Source organism: Crocuta crocuta, unplaced genomic scaffold, assembly GCF_008692635.1.
Source record: "Crocuta crocuta isolate KB4526 unplaced genomic scaffold, BGI_CrCroc_1.0 scaffold145, whole genome shotgun sequence".
Classification (NCBI taxonomy): domain Eukaryota; kingdom Metazoa; phylum Chordata; class Mammalia; order Carnivora; family Hyaenidae; genus Crocuta; species Crocuta crocuta.
This window is the reverse complement of record NW_027530857.1, coordinates 719459-731960: the sequence shown is the minus strand read 5'-3', so window position 1 is coordinate 731960 and position 12502 is coordinate 719459. Positions and strand designations below refer to the sequence as shown.

The 12502-nt window shown below is 45.2% G+C and overlaps 1 protein-coding gene across 1 annotated transcript in view; it reads right to left on the bottom strand.

Moving 5' to 3' along the window:
- The window catches only part of DCDC2 (doublecortin domain containing 2), a 162102-nt gene that overhangs the window by 149147 nt on the left and 453 nt on the right, over window positions 1-12502 (bottom strand). Inside the window, exon 2 of the mRNA XM_077769562.1 lies at window positions 7882-7936. Within this exon, the coding sequence (XP_077625688.1) occupies window positions 7882-7936 (55 nt within the window). The remainder of the gene's footprint in view (window positions 1-7881; window positions 7937-12502) is intronic.

Sequence of the window (12502 nt, the reverse complement as noted above, 5' to 3'; positions counted from 1 at the left end):
GAGAGGTGGGGGAAGGGAAGAAATCAAAGATGGGGAGGGGCTTCAATTACTGTTGAAAGAACTCACTGAAGTGGGCTTTATGGTCTTTGATTTCTCATTAAATCAGTAAACCTATTTACTATAATCTGGAAATCTTTCCCTAAGTTAAAGAAATACTTAGGACTTTAACTATTTAGTCGTTCCCCCTTTGAACCCAGAATTCCCAGGCTAACGATTAGTGAGTCAAACCACAGAGTCCCATGCCTTCCCCGCAGTAAGGTTAATAATTACACACAATTTAATGTCTAGAATCCCATTTCCAACCAAGAGCCTTTAAGTAGCAAGTCTCATAGTATGTTTCATTAGAGATTATGCCTTAATGTTTAAGCAAGATATGAAGTTTTAAACGTTCTATTGAAAACCTTGAAGACATGCACCAGAGTAGCTGACCTGAAGTGCTGACAGCCACCATTACCACAAACTTTGATGTTCCAGAAAACTCTCTTCCCACCTCTCCTCCTCTCCGAGGTGCCCCCGCAAGGGTTCCTCCCCACTAGGAAGACACAAGGTTAACTCAAATTCTCCATAATTGAAAATCTAACATGAGGGGCACGTACTCAGGAGGATTTGACCTGATGGCTTATCCAACAAGGAGGCTCCCACCTCTTTGGAAAGGCACTCACTGGGTCTTCTCTCAAATTTAAATGTGCAGATTTCTCTTTANTGATCAGTATTCAATAAACGGCTGGGAAAATTTGTCTGTCTCCCATGACTACACTGGGCTATTTATTTGGTCATGGTTTCCCTATGATTCCTGTCATATGGAAATTATCATATTCTCATTCTGAATAGTCCCTCTTAGTCCCTCTGACTTTACCAGAAAACTCCGTAAGCTCTTTCTAACGATAATCCTAAAACGTGAACCAAAGAACTGATTTTCTAGTAAGTGTACAACCAGGAGCTTGGCACATCTTGGCAGAACTTTAAAATTTCATCCTGTATGTGTCTGAATCCCATTCAGTATAAGAACAAGAAGTTTTTCTCTGTTCAGTAGGTTTTCCTATTTACTGGGAACTTACATGAAATGTTGTACTGAGAATAGTTTGATACTTCAACCAAGTGGTATTTTTAAATATACACACTTGGTTAGCAATTTATTTTATTACTTTTTTGTCTCCTTCTCAAAAGACTGATAATTATTTTCTGAATGTTTATTATATTTTTGTGTTTGCTTACAATCACTTCCTACTATAAATTTTAAAATGATACATGTTCTTTTTCACATCTTATGTCTTCACATTCAATTTCATAAAATCACATCAAAATGCCAGATGGAGAAGGGGTGCCTGGGCAGTCGGTTATGTGTCGACTTTTGCTTTTGGCTCATGTCATGATCTCATGGTTCAGGGTATAGAGCCCCACGTCGGGCTCTGTGCTGACAGCAAGGAGCCTGCTTGGGGTTTTGTCTCTCTCTCCTTCTCTTTCTCTCTCTCTCTCTCTGCCCCTCCACTTGCATGTATTCTCTCTCTCTTTCTCTCTCTCAAAATAAATAAATAAACTTTTAAAAAATTAAATGCCAGATAGAATACAAAATATTTGGAACCAATGTCATGATTCATGCTAATGAACCAACTAAAATCACCAACCTTCTAGCTTTTGATCAGAGCTAATTAGGGTTCTTAACAGTTTTCATTAGACCAATATTTTCCAGATCAACATAAACATTTCTCTCTCTTGTTCAAACACACACTCAGTTCAATACTGAAAAACAGGTAAAATAAGAAAATGTGAAAGCAAAATGAAACCTAGCCATTTGTGCTTTAATAAAAAACTGTCTTCATAGAGCCTTGGCAAGGTCATACTCACCTTGGAATCACATGATCGCTGATGGGAACTAGTTATCCTTGGAAAAAAATGCTTCTTACTTAGCAATTGCCTTAGAGAGGTGGGGGAAGGGAAGAAATCAAAGATGGGGAGGGGCTTCAATTACTGTTGAAAGAACTCACTGAAGTGGGCTTTATGGTCTTTGATTTCTCATTAAATCAGTAAACCTATTTACTATAATCTGGAAATCTTTCCCTAAGTTAAAGAAATACTTAGGACTTTAACTATTTAGTCGTTCCCCCTTTGAACCCAGAATTCCCAGGCTAACGATTAGTGAGTCAAACCACAGAGTCCCATGCCTTCCCCGCAGTAAGGTTAATAATTACACACAATTTAATGTCTAGAATCCCATTTCCAACCAAGAGCCTTTAAGTAGCAAGTCTCATAGTATGTTTCATTAGAGATTATGCCTTAATGTTTAAGCAAGATATGAAGTTTTAAACGTTCTATTGAAAACCTTGAAGACATGCACCAGAGTAGCTGACCTGAAGTGCTGACAGCCACCATTACCACAAACTTTGATGTTCCAGAAAACTCTCTTCCCACCTCTCCTCCTCTCCGAGGTGCCCCCGCAAGGGTTCCTCCCCACTAGGAAGACACAAGGTTAACTCAAATTCTCCATAATTGAAAATCTAACATGAGGGGCACGTACTCAGGAGGATTTGACCTGATGGCTTATCCAACAAGGAGGCTCCCACCTCTTTGGAAAGGCACTCACTGGGTCTTCTCTCAAATTTAAATGTGCAGATTTCTCTTTAAGGTGTCACATCACAGAACTGCAGACAGCACACTTGTTCATGGATAGGTCACTTAGAATGAGGCGAGCCTGACTCTGCCTGTCACTGCCCGTGTTCTGCGATCCCCACCAGATGAGAAAGAACAGATAAAAGAAGAAAATCAAACACATCCTTGATTTTTTTTTAAAAATCTAACTGTGAGGAGGGGGGTAAAAATTATCTTTTCTGATGACTGAGAACACAGATTAGCAGTATTCAAGAAAATAAAATAAAGCTCCAAGTTTTTCTGTGTTAGACATCAATAGAAACTTTTCACTGGGGGTTGAGAAGAGCCCACAGAGGGAGAATTAGACAGAGGAGGCCAAGACGGAAGGTCAAAGGCCAGAACCCAAATTGGGACAGGAGACCAAGGCCAAGGTGCCTTTAAGAATGATGAATTCAGGGGCTCCTGGGTGGCTCAGTCAGTTAGGTTTCCAGCTTTGGCTCAGGTCATGATCTCACAGTTCATAGGTTTGAGCCCCGTGTCGGGCTCTGTGCGGACAGCTCGGAGCCTGGAGCCTGCTTTGGATTCTGTGTCTCCCTCTCTCTCTGCCCCTCCCCTGCTCGTACTCTCTGTCTCTCAAAAATAAATTTTAAAAATGTTAAAAAAAAAAAAAAAGAGGAAGTTTAATATTCAGTTCAAAAACTGTTTAGCCCTCCAAACGAGGGCCCCCGAACCAAGGGAATGTACAACCTCCTCAACAAAGAACACCGTCGACGAAGTTCAAGTCAGTCACGGCAGGCAAGAGAGGCTAAAGAGTGGTCCAGCCCACGAGGATGGGGGCCACGCTGTTTGGCTCGCGGGTGACGAGCACACCACCCGGCCCCCAACGAGCACATCACCAACCCTTGCAAAGTGAGTCACACGCAGTTACTACGGCTCCGAGTTACACTAGAGAGACAATAAATGTGTCCCACAAAGGTCTACCTACAACTCTTATCCCTGAAACAAAACCCCATGGTGACCACAAAGACCTTTAAGTTATTTACAAGACCCCACTCATGTGCACAATGCAGAACCGCCGGGCACATGCGAGGCAGAGAATTAAAACTATTACCAGCCCGTTAATGCTGAGTACGACGCAGAATTAGCAGGCCTCCCAGAAACTTACACTCCAGCACTCAGCTCGGACACACACGCGTCCGAGCCGAAGCATCTAGAGGCCAACCGGAGCGGGAACCAACCTGCGGTCCCACGAAACCAGACTTACTGACTCGGTGCAGCAGGGTCGGCCCTCGGACAAAGCGCAGAACAAGGCTGAGGAAGGGGGTGGAGGGTCATCTCACTTAAGGTCCGGGTCCTCCTCCAAGGATTCTGAGGAGGTGTCCCAGGGACGCAGACTCCGTCCTGGATTGATCGCGGTCTGGAGGCGAGGCTGGGGGCAGTGGAGATGTCCGAGGGGTTGGGATGAGGTGAAGACAGCTCAGCGATTCATGATCCCCAGGAAAATACGGGCCCCGCGGAGCAGGTCTGGAGGGTCAGCGGTAAAAGGCGGGCGTCCCTTAAGGAGGGGTCCTTATGGCAACTTTCAGCTGGTACCCACGGCGGGAGAAGCCACGTCATCCGCTAGCCGTGTGGCTGGCCTGCTGTGGGGCCCTCTCTCTTCTATCCCCGCTTGACTCCCACTCTTTCAGGGACAGACAGGCTGTGACTCTTACACAGACAGAAGCATTAAATAATCTCTCTCAATCAACCTGTAGGAAGGGAGGGTCCTCAAAACGTTAAGAGAAACAGGTGGGGAAAAAACAGATCCTGACCCATAACCCTAAGCCCGTCTGCTGCTCAGGAGTCCTCCCAGCAAACCTCCAGCCCAGCACTGGGCCTGGGGAATCACGGTGGGCTTGCTCCCTGGTCCCCTCCCCTAGACCCTAAATCCCTCAAGAGAAAGAGCAGGGACGTCTTCACTTCTGCCTGGACCCCCCACCCCCCACTCCGGCCCCCGGCACAGCACATGTTCTGTAGCCATTTGTCTGCTAGTCCCCTATGTAAGGCCTCCCACACAGGAACACAGAGTGACATTAAGAATGTCACAGTCTGGGGGCATCTGGGTGGCTTAGTCGGTTAAGCGTCCGACTTTCGCTTAGGTCATGATCTCGCGGTNAAAAAAAAAAAAAGAATGTCACAGTCTGAAGGATGCCACTACATGGGTGAAAGATGGGCAGGATGACTGGAAAGATCTACAACGCTCTGTCAAAGAAGGAAGCCTCCACTTGAAGCGCTCACGAAGGGCTTTGTTGCAACAGGATGGAATCAAAAGCACTTAAACAGCTCAACATGAATGGGACTGGATCCCCACCAAATGGAATCACTTATTAGGTGGCACTAGACATGTTCCCACATCCGTCTTTTCGGCAAGACCATTGTTCCTCGGGGCGAGGGGCTACGCAGGTCCTGGGTTTTGCCCCCCAGCGCTCTGCCCACCCTGCCACTCCGAACAGGTGTCCTGCCCCATGAAAGCCAAGCGGTTATCAAAAAAGTAAGAAGAAACTCCTTCAGGTAAAGCCAAAGGGCAAGAGCACAGCACAGGCTGGAGGGGGAAGGTGTCCCAGATGCAGATGGGAGGCTCCCAGCGCTGGAGGACACAGGACCCCTCTGCTTGGGTGACGGGGGAAAGACAGGCGCTGGGGAGTTGACTCAGAACGCGGAAGCAGGACAAGAGATCTGCACCCGGGCTGAGAGGAGGAAGCAAGCAGAAGCCCGGGAAGATGTGAAGAGACGATATGCTACCAAGGTCAGAAGATGAGCAAACTGTCTTTACGAAGAACCACCACTGATGGAGAGAGAGTGGGAAGGAGGTCTACAGCTACAGAAAGCGTCTGAGGACTGGGGGCAAGAGTACAAGCAAAATCGAGAAGCTTCTGTTACCTGGATATTAGTAAAAACAAGACCTGCGTGTAGGAAGGCACTAGAAGTCTGCTCCGGGCCCACAGTGCTGCCCCACCTGGGAGCAGGTACAAGCCACCACACAGGCACCTGCTCATTTTCTAGTTCTTCTATCTTTTTCTTCTCCCCCCTTCTCCCTGCTTCACCCGCCTTCCTGCTGCTGTCCACAGTGTTGGCCAAATAAGCCCATGGGCTTCTTTGGCGTTAGTTGACAAGGCCCACTAGAGTTCTGCCTCTCTCTTCCAGATGAAATGGCCACCATGAAGAAGTGGCTGTCCTATGTCTCTTCAAAGAGGACCCTCATGGAACAGAAAAGCAAGGACAGGAGCCACAAAAGGCCTTTGAACGTCAAGGTGACACGTATGTTCTTGTTACCGTGACCTGCAGTCAGCAAGTCGATGCCACTGTGTCTGAATTACGAACTATCTCAAGAGCACCCGAGTCCTATGAGGGCTGCGGGTGAGCGTGCTCTGGGAGAAGACGAGTGTGCCACTAACTCCCAGCACCCGCTGCCTGGGCTTCCTACTACGTGTGCAAGTGCAACCACGGTGGCTAGGACCCAGTGCTATACACCCAACATAACGTCACTGAACTAGAAGGGTCTTCCTAGAATACCGTGTACCGGGAATTATTAGAACGAATATGTTTTAAGCAATTATGATAACTGAATCACGTGTGTTGGTGATGGCCTTTACTCCGTACCCAACCCAGACAACTCCAGCAGTATGACCTGACCTCCGATTTGAAAGAGATACCCCCGTTTCTGATAAGCAATTTGACTCACCCTTCCTACTGGAACATCTTTGAATAAGCATTGAAACTTTCCCCCCTTGAAGCAACTCTCTACCCTCTGGCCCTAGGTTTTCATTTTCCAGAACCACTTCAAGAATTCTGTGAACCTCTCCCTGTGGGTGGGAATAAGATAGGCTATCTTCCTCCAAAGAGGGGTCACCAATAGACTTTAACATGGTGTACAAGCTTTTCTCCAAAGACACGAATGTTGAACGGAATCACCACCTTCGATCAAGAAAACAGCATCTCTAATTTTTGTGAAAGGGCAGTGTCTATCAAGCCTGTTCTCAAATTTTGAACACAGATCATCCTCTAACTTTCCAATTTGTTGAATTCTAAAAGTTTGACTGTACATCGGTTGTGGAAAGGAGACGGGCACTTGCCCACAGTAAGAATTACACACATAATAGTTAGGCTCTCAGAACAGCTCACAAAAGCTTGTGCGCTACCTCAAAGCAACAGTAGTAACACTGTAGAAGCAACCATTAAAGCGATACCTTTATAGGAAAATGCATTCACGATTCCCCTTCGGGGGGCCGGGAACACAAAACTCTCCCTTTCTGGCAATGAAAGTAGGGACTCCCCTTGTTCAATGCAGATGATGAGGGAGGTCATGGTGTGGACGTTGGAGAGGAGGGCCTGTGTGTTGAAGGTCAAGGCCGGGAATGCACAGCGCGGTGGAGAAATACCTGCTTCTCCAAACCAGGAGGCTGGGCAGGGGAGGGCAGAAGTGGGACAGAGGGCCCTGGGGAGCAAGTGGAAGGGGGAGGGCTCAGGTCGTCAGAGCGCAGACCCGCCGTTTCTCGCCACCTCTCCCATCTCCTCTGCAAACCCAAATTTCTGCTACTTCTTTCTCTTGATCTCCCCTGGAAGTCTTTGTGGGTTAGCACAGCAGGGTCTGTGCAGGGTGAAGAGGAAGAGGGAGTCAGCCGTGAGAAACAAAATGGAAGAGGCCCAGTGTCCTGGCTGGAGGGAAGCGGCGGGTTCCTCACGGGAAGCTGTGCACTGCTACACCAGAACCTGGTCTGTGTGGCTGGTGCAAGGTCCCCAGGTGAAGAGAATACAACAGCCACTGCTGCTAAGTGCAAGAGCAATTCAAAGTTAAATTAATGAGAATCCTTGTGAACGCATCCCTTATTAAGGATGTCTGTTCTTTAAAAAGTGTCTTACAAAGATTTATTGCACACCTGTTGCACTTTGCCAGGGACAACATCTTCATCGAAGACCTAGAATCCAGCGCAAAGAGATGCTCTTTTTTTAAGGAATTCACACATCTCAGATTCTAGCCTGGAAATTCAGCCTCGGTCACCAATTTCAAGCAAGGTTGCCTACTTTGAATGGTTGTGGATCCTTCAAACAAAATTACCCCCAGAACCAATTCACTGAGGTACTTTGTATTACTTGCTACAGATACTAAACTAGCAGTCATTTATTAGCTACAGCATAAGCAAAACCTGAAAATTTTACACCTTTGTCTATAAATAATTAGAACGCCATCCAAATTCTAAGACACAGAAATATGGCACCTGTTACGGACTTGAACCTTCAAAATATGATGTGTGTTACCTCTGTGTTAACAACTTCCATAGGTCTTTTCTTGATTTCTCCTATGTCCAAGTAGCTGGGGGAGAAAAAGAGAAAACAATGATAAGCGTTTCTTTTATTGTTGTTGAGTTATATACATTTCTTATGAAAAATTATTAAGAAGGGAAGCAAGCCATAGGAAACACGCCTAAAGCAAAAATGAGTGGCTATTAATTAAAAGCTATTACGGTGTAGGAACGGCTCTCAGCATCAATGACCAGAGCGGATACGTGTCTTCTGCTCTCAATGTCAATGAGGCCGAAGGCTTAGAAATACATACGTCTATGGGGCACCTGGGTGGCTCAGTCGGTTGCGCTTCCANCGTCTTAGCGGGAACATTTTACCCCCACATATGGGGTTAGGTTGGCCTCTGACCATACATGAGGTGTTCCTAGTTCTTACGTCAAGTTTTATATAAAGAGTGGTTTGCTTGTGACGGTGCTGAACAGTTCCATTAAACACAGCCTTTAGCTCAAAACAAAGAAGGTCCTGATAGATAGCACGGCCTTAGACTATCTGTGAAAGGCTGGGGACTCGTGTTCCTAGGAAAGCACCTTCAGGATACAGAAATGCTCAGCTGTGTGGGATGGTTTAGGTATTGGTTCAGCTAAAACACATGTCGCTGGACTAGTTAACCTCTGGAGACCCCTAGCATTCCATTGCTACTTGCTAGAGATATCAACTAGTGATCATTCTTCAGCTATCGCGTAAGCATGACCTACAAACTTCACGTTTGTCAATGTCAAGCCCTAAGTCCACCACTGTGATCTGGTCCCCACGGTGCTTCATCCATAGTAGGTGCTAAACAAATGTTTCAATATAAACAGGAAGTATAAATCTAGCATTTAATTTATAACCATAAAGATGGATACCCTCAATTACTCAAATTGCTGAGTTGTCCAAAAAAAAAAAAAGTTTATATTAGAATTAATTTTAGCTATGTTTTATTATTGTTGTTTGCATTTTGGGACAGAATGCTTCAGTTAATACCACTGGAACCTTTTTCTTCCATGAATAGTGTTTACATAAGACGGTGCAGAACTCCCTGTTTAGCAATAAAATGGCTCTTCTGCAAATCTGCATGGAGGGACTGATTTCTGACATGATAGCAAAACATCTTAACTGTCATGGGCAGAAAAGTGGTCTCAGATCCACAAGATTAATGAATGAAGCAGAGTCAACTTCCAAAAATGTACAGGAAAACGTGGGGGGAAAAAAACTATCTCTAGAATCCTCTGCTATAAAATATAGGTTTAAAAGCTACCTCGAGTTTAATTATGGCTTCAAAAATATTAGGAAAAATCTGAGTAAAAGAAATTCAAGAAGGAAGTTGATCATTTTCACTGGAGTGATATTCTTTGGCCAATGCTAAATTCCCCAACAGCCTTTAGGGTCTAAATGACACAAATTACTCTCAATATCTTCTGGGCTTTCTTTTCTTCGGCCAGTTGCCCCCACTGTTATGTAAACTTGCAACTGCTAAGCCTCAAATATATTCGGTATTTAAATCTTCCTGGCTTCTGATCATGATAACCGTAGATAATACTCCAACTTTCACAGAAATGAATCAACCGTTTCTCTGCCAGCATGGAAAACTAGCCATGGAAACTGTTGTAACAAACTCTGGTTTTTTTGTATGGGAGTTAAAAGCCGAAACAGCCATGCAAATCTCTTACCTCTATCTAAGGACTCTGAAGTGAACTTTCTATTTGGTTTGGAACTGGACCTGTTTTTATCTTTTGAGTGGGCAATGCCAAATAAACAAGAAAATAGGAGTTACAAAAGGGAGTCTGCAACTTTGAGCTGTTAACAGATTCCAAAATTTACTTCCATTCCCAGGAGATTGCTTTCTATGGGAATTAGTTAATAAAAGAAAAATTAACAAAGTACGTGATAGAAGGAACTGGGCATACAGGTGGTTTGCATTTTCTACGACATTTCGGTGTTTGCAAAGCACGTCTGACATCCATACCATTCGCTTTTCTCACAACCCTGGGGGGGCGAACGGTTCCCACTCCTTGTCCGCATCAGGAAGAGGGACTGGTTGAGGCCCGTGGCTTGAGGACGCACAGCTCACGAGCAGCTTGGTCTTGGGTCTCCTGATTCTGAGACTCAAGCCCTAAGTGTCTTTGCACATCATTTCACGTAGTGCTTCTCTATGAAGGTAGACAAAGCGTGCCAAAGGGGCTTTCCAGGCAGGAAAACCAAATCCACATGTACCCCTCACCTCGCATAAAAGGAGCATCCAGCAGGACAAAGGGCAGAACACTTAGAACTCAGTTAAAGGAAATTTAGGAAAAGAAAAGTAGTATTAGATGACACTAGTGATATTTGGGGAAATAGTTCTATGTAGTTAAAACCAGAATTCACAAGTATACACTTTACGGTAAAGATAGCTTTTGCTGTCCTGAGGCCCAAGCTGACTTTCAATGAAAATGTATTAAAAACTGTGAAATATAGGGGCGCCTGGGTGGCTTAGTCGGTTAAGCGTCCAACTTTGGCTCAGGTCATGATCTCACGGTTCGTGGGTTCGAGCCCCGCGTCGGGCTCTGTGCTGACTGCCAGCTCAGAGCCTGGAGCCTGGTTCAGATTCTGTTATCTCCCTCTTTCTCTGACCCTCCCCTGCTCACGCTGTCTCTCTCTCTCTCTCTCTCTCTCTCAGAAATAAATAAGAACATTAAAAAATAAAATTTTAAAAAAACTGTGAAGTATAAAGTTTCCACATGATTCAAGAAGTCCATTCCTAGGTATAAACCAAGAAAGCTGAAAACGTGTACACGATTGTTTCCAGCAGCATTATTCTGTAATAGCCCAAATACCTATCAACTGATTAATGGAGAAACAAGATGTGGCATGGCCATACCATGGAATGTTCCTCAGCAATAAAAAGAATGAAGTTCTGATACATCCTACAACACCGATGAGCCTGGGAAACATTTAGGCCACATGAAAGAAGCCAGGAACACAAAAGACCACAAGATCGATTCCATCGATACGAAAAATCCAGAACAGACAANTTTGAAGACATCTTTGGTGCAAAGAGATGATTTTAGTAAAGCACAGGGACAGGACCCATGGGCAGGAAGAGCTGCCCTGGGGTTGTGGGGTAACTGATTCTATACCGTCAGGCGGGGAGGGGGTCAGGATAGAGTAAGTCTCTAAGGTATTTCTGAAGCAAGGTTTCGAGGATCTTGAGAGTCTAGCTGTTGTTAGAGAAATGCCACTTGTTACCGTTTAATAAAACCTCAGTCATGAGCCCCTTCAGATGCAGATCAGGGGCCATAAGCTTGGACAATGATTGTCAGCATATATTTTGCAAGGGAGTTGAGATTAAGGAAGTTTCCAAAGAAATTTTTATGTTAAAGTAGATTTACAGGATCCTGGGAGAGTCAAGATAAGGTTAAGCCAAGATTCCCTTTCTCTCCCAGCAAAGGGTCATCACTGAGGCAGCTGGGCTCCTAGAGGGAGGTCACTGCTGGTTTCAAGGACTTGTCAATGGGCTGTAGGCAGGAAGGGAATTTAATGTCTCATTTGCCTTAGTTTCCCCCATCGCCATGGCAGCACTTAAACCCTTTTCCTTTGTTCTTGGGCAGCCAGGAGTGTCAGGGAATATCACACAGATCCCACCTGGGGTGGGGAGGCAGTGCTGTTAGCCTGTACTTTGCCCTCGGCTTGCTCCCGCCCCCTCCCCCCGCATCAAGAGGATGGGAACAAAGGGAAATTGGAAGGGACGGGTTTCATTTTGGAGTGACGCAAATGTTCTAACATTTGTCTGCAGTGATACTGCAAAACTCCATGAACCTATCAAAGCAACTAAAGCAGGTGAACTTTATGCTATGTGAAATATATGTCAATTAACATTGTAAAGAAAAAGAAAACTATGGAATATTAAAATCTCCCTGTCCTGCAATACCCACCCCCACCAGGAATAGTCTGCCTCAACTGTGAACTTCTGCAGAACTTTATTTTTCTAACTCCAGTTATCCCTGTGTGCCTTACATTAAAATGATCTGTGTGCGTGTAGCCTCTCTCCTGTTAGATGGTAAACTCCTGAAGACAAGCAGTCACATCCTGTTCATTTTTCTCTTCACAGACCTAAGCAGTTTGCTCACTCACTGAACACCTACTATGAGCGAGCTCTCTGCCAGGAACTGGGAATAAACACCAACACTGACCCCCGTGCTTGAAGGTCCAGCCATCGAGCGCCTAGAGACACACATGTAGGAAAAAACAGAGCGAGGCAATAAACTTTCCCAAGCATTAAGCTGATAGCATAAAGGTGCAGGCTGTGGGGGCTGGGGAGGGTCACAGCCCAGCCGTGGGCGTGGTCAGCTCTACTCGGAATGCAATGTTGGAAGAATTTAAACAGTAGGGGGGGGGAATGCAGAAAGCAATTTTCTCCTCCGGTGACCACACACTATCCAATACTTCTAAATAATCTTTAAGAAATCTTTAAACTCAAAAGGACAGGTTCCAAGAAAAAGGAAAAAAAGAGGAAAGGATAAACAGAACAGAAAGTGCTCAACTACCATCTTGGTCACTCAATACTTTGCTCCGGCCACCCCAGGTGAAATTCCTTCTCCAGGCACACTTTTTTTTTTTT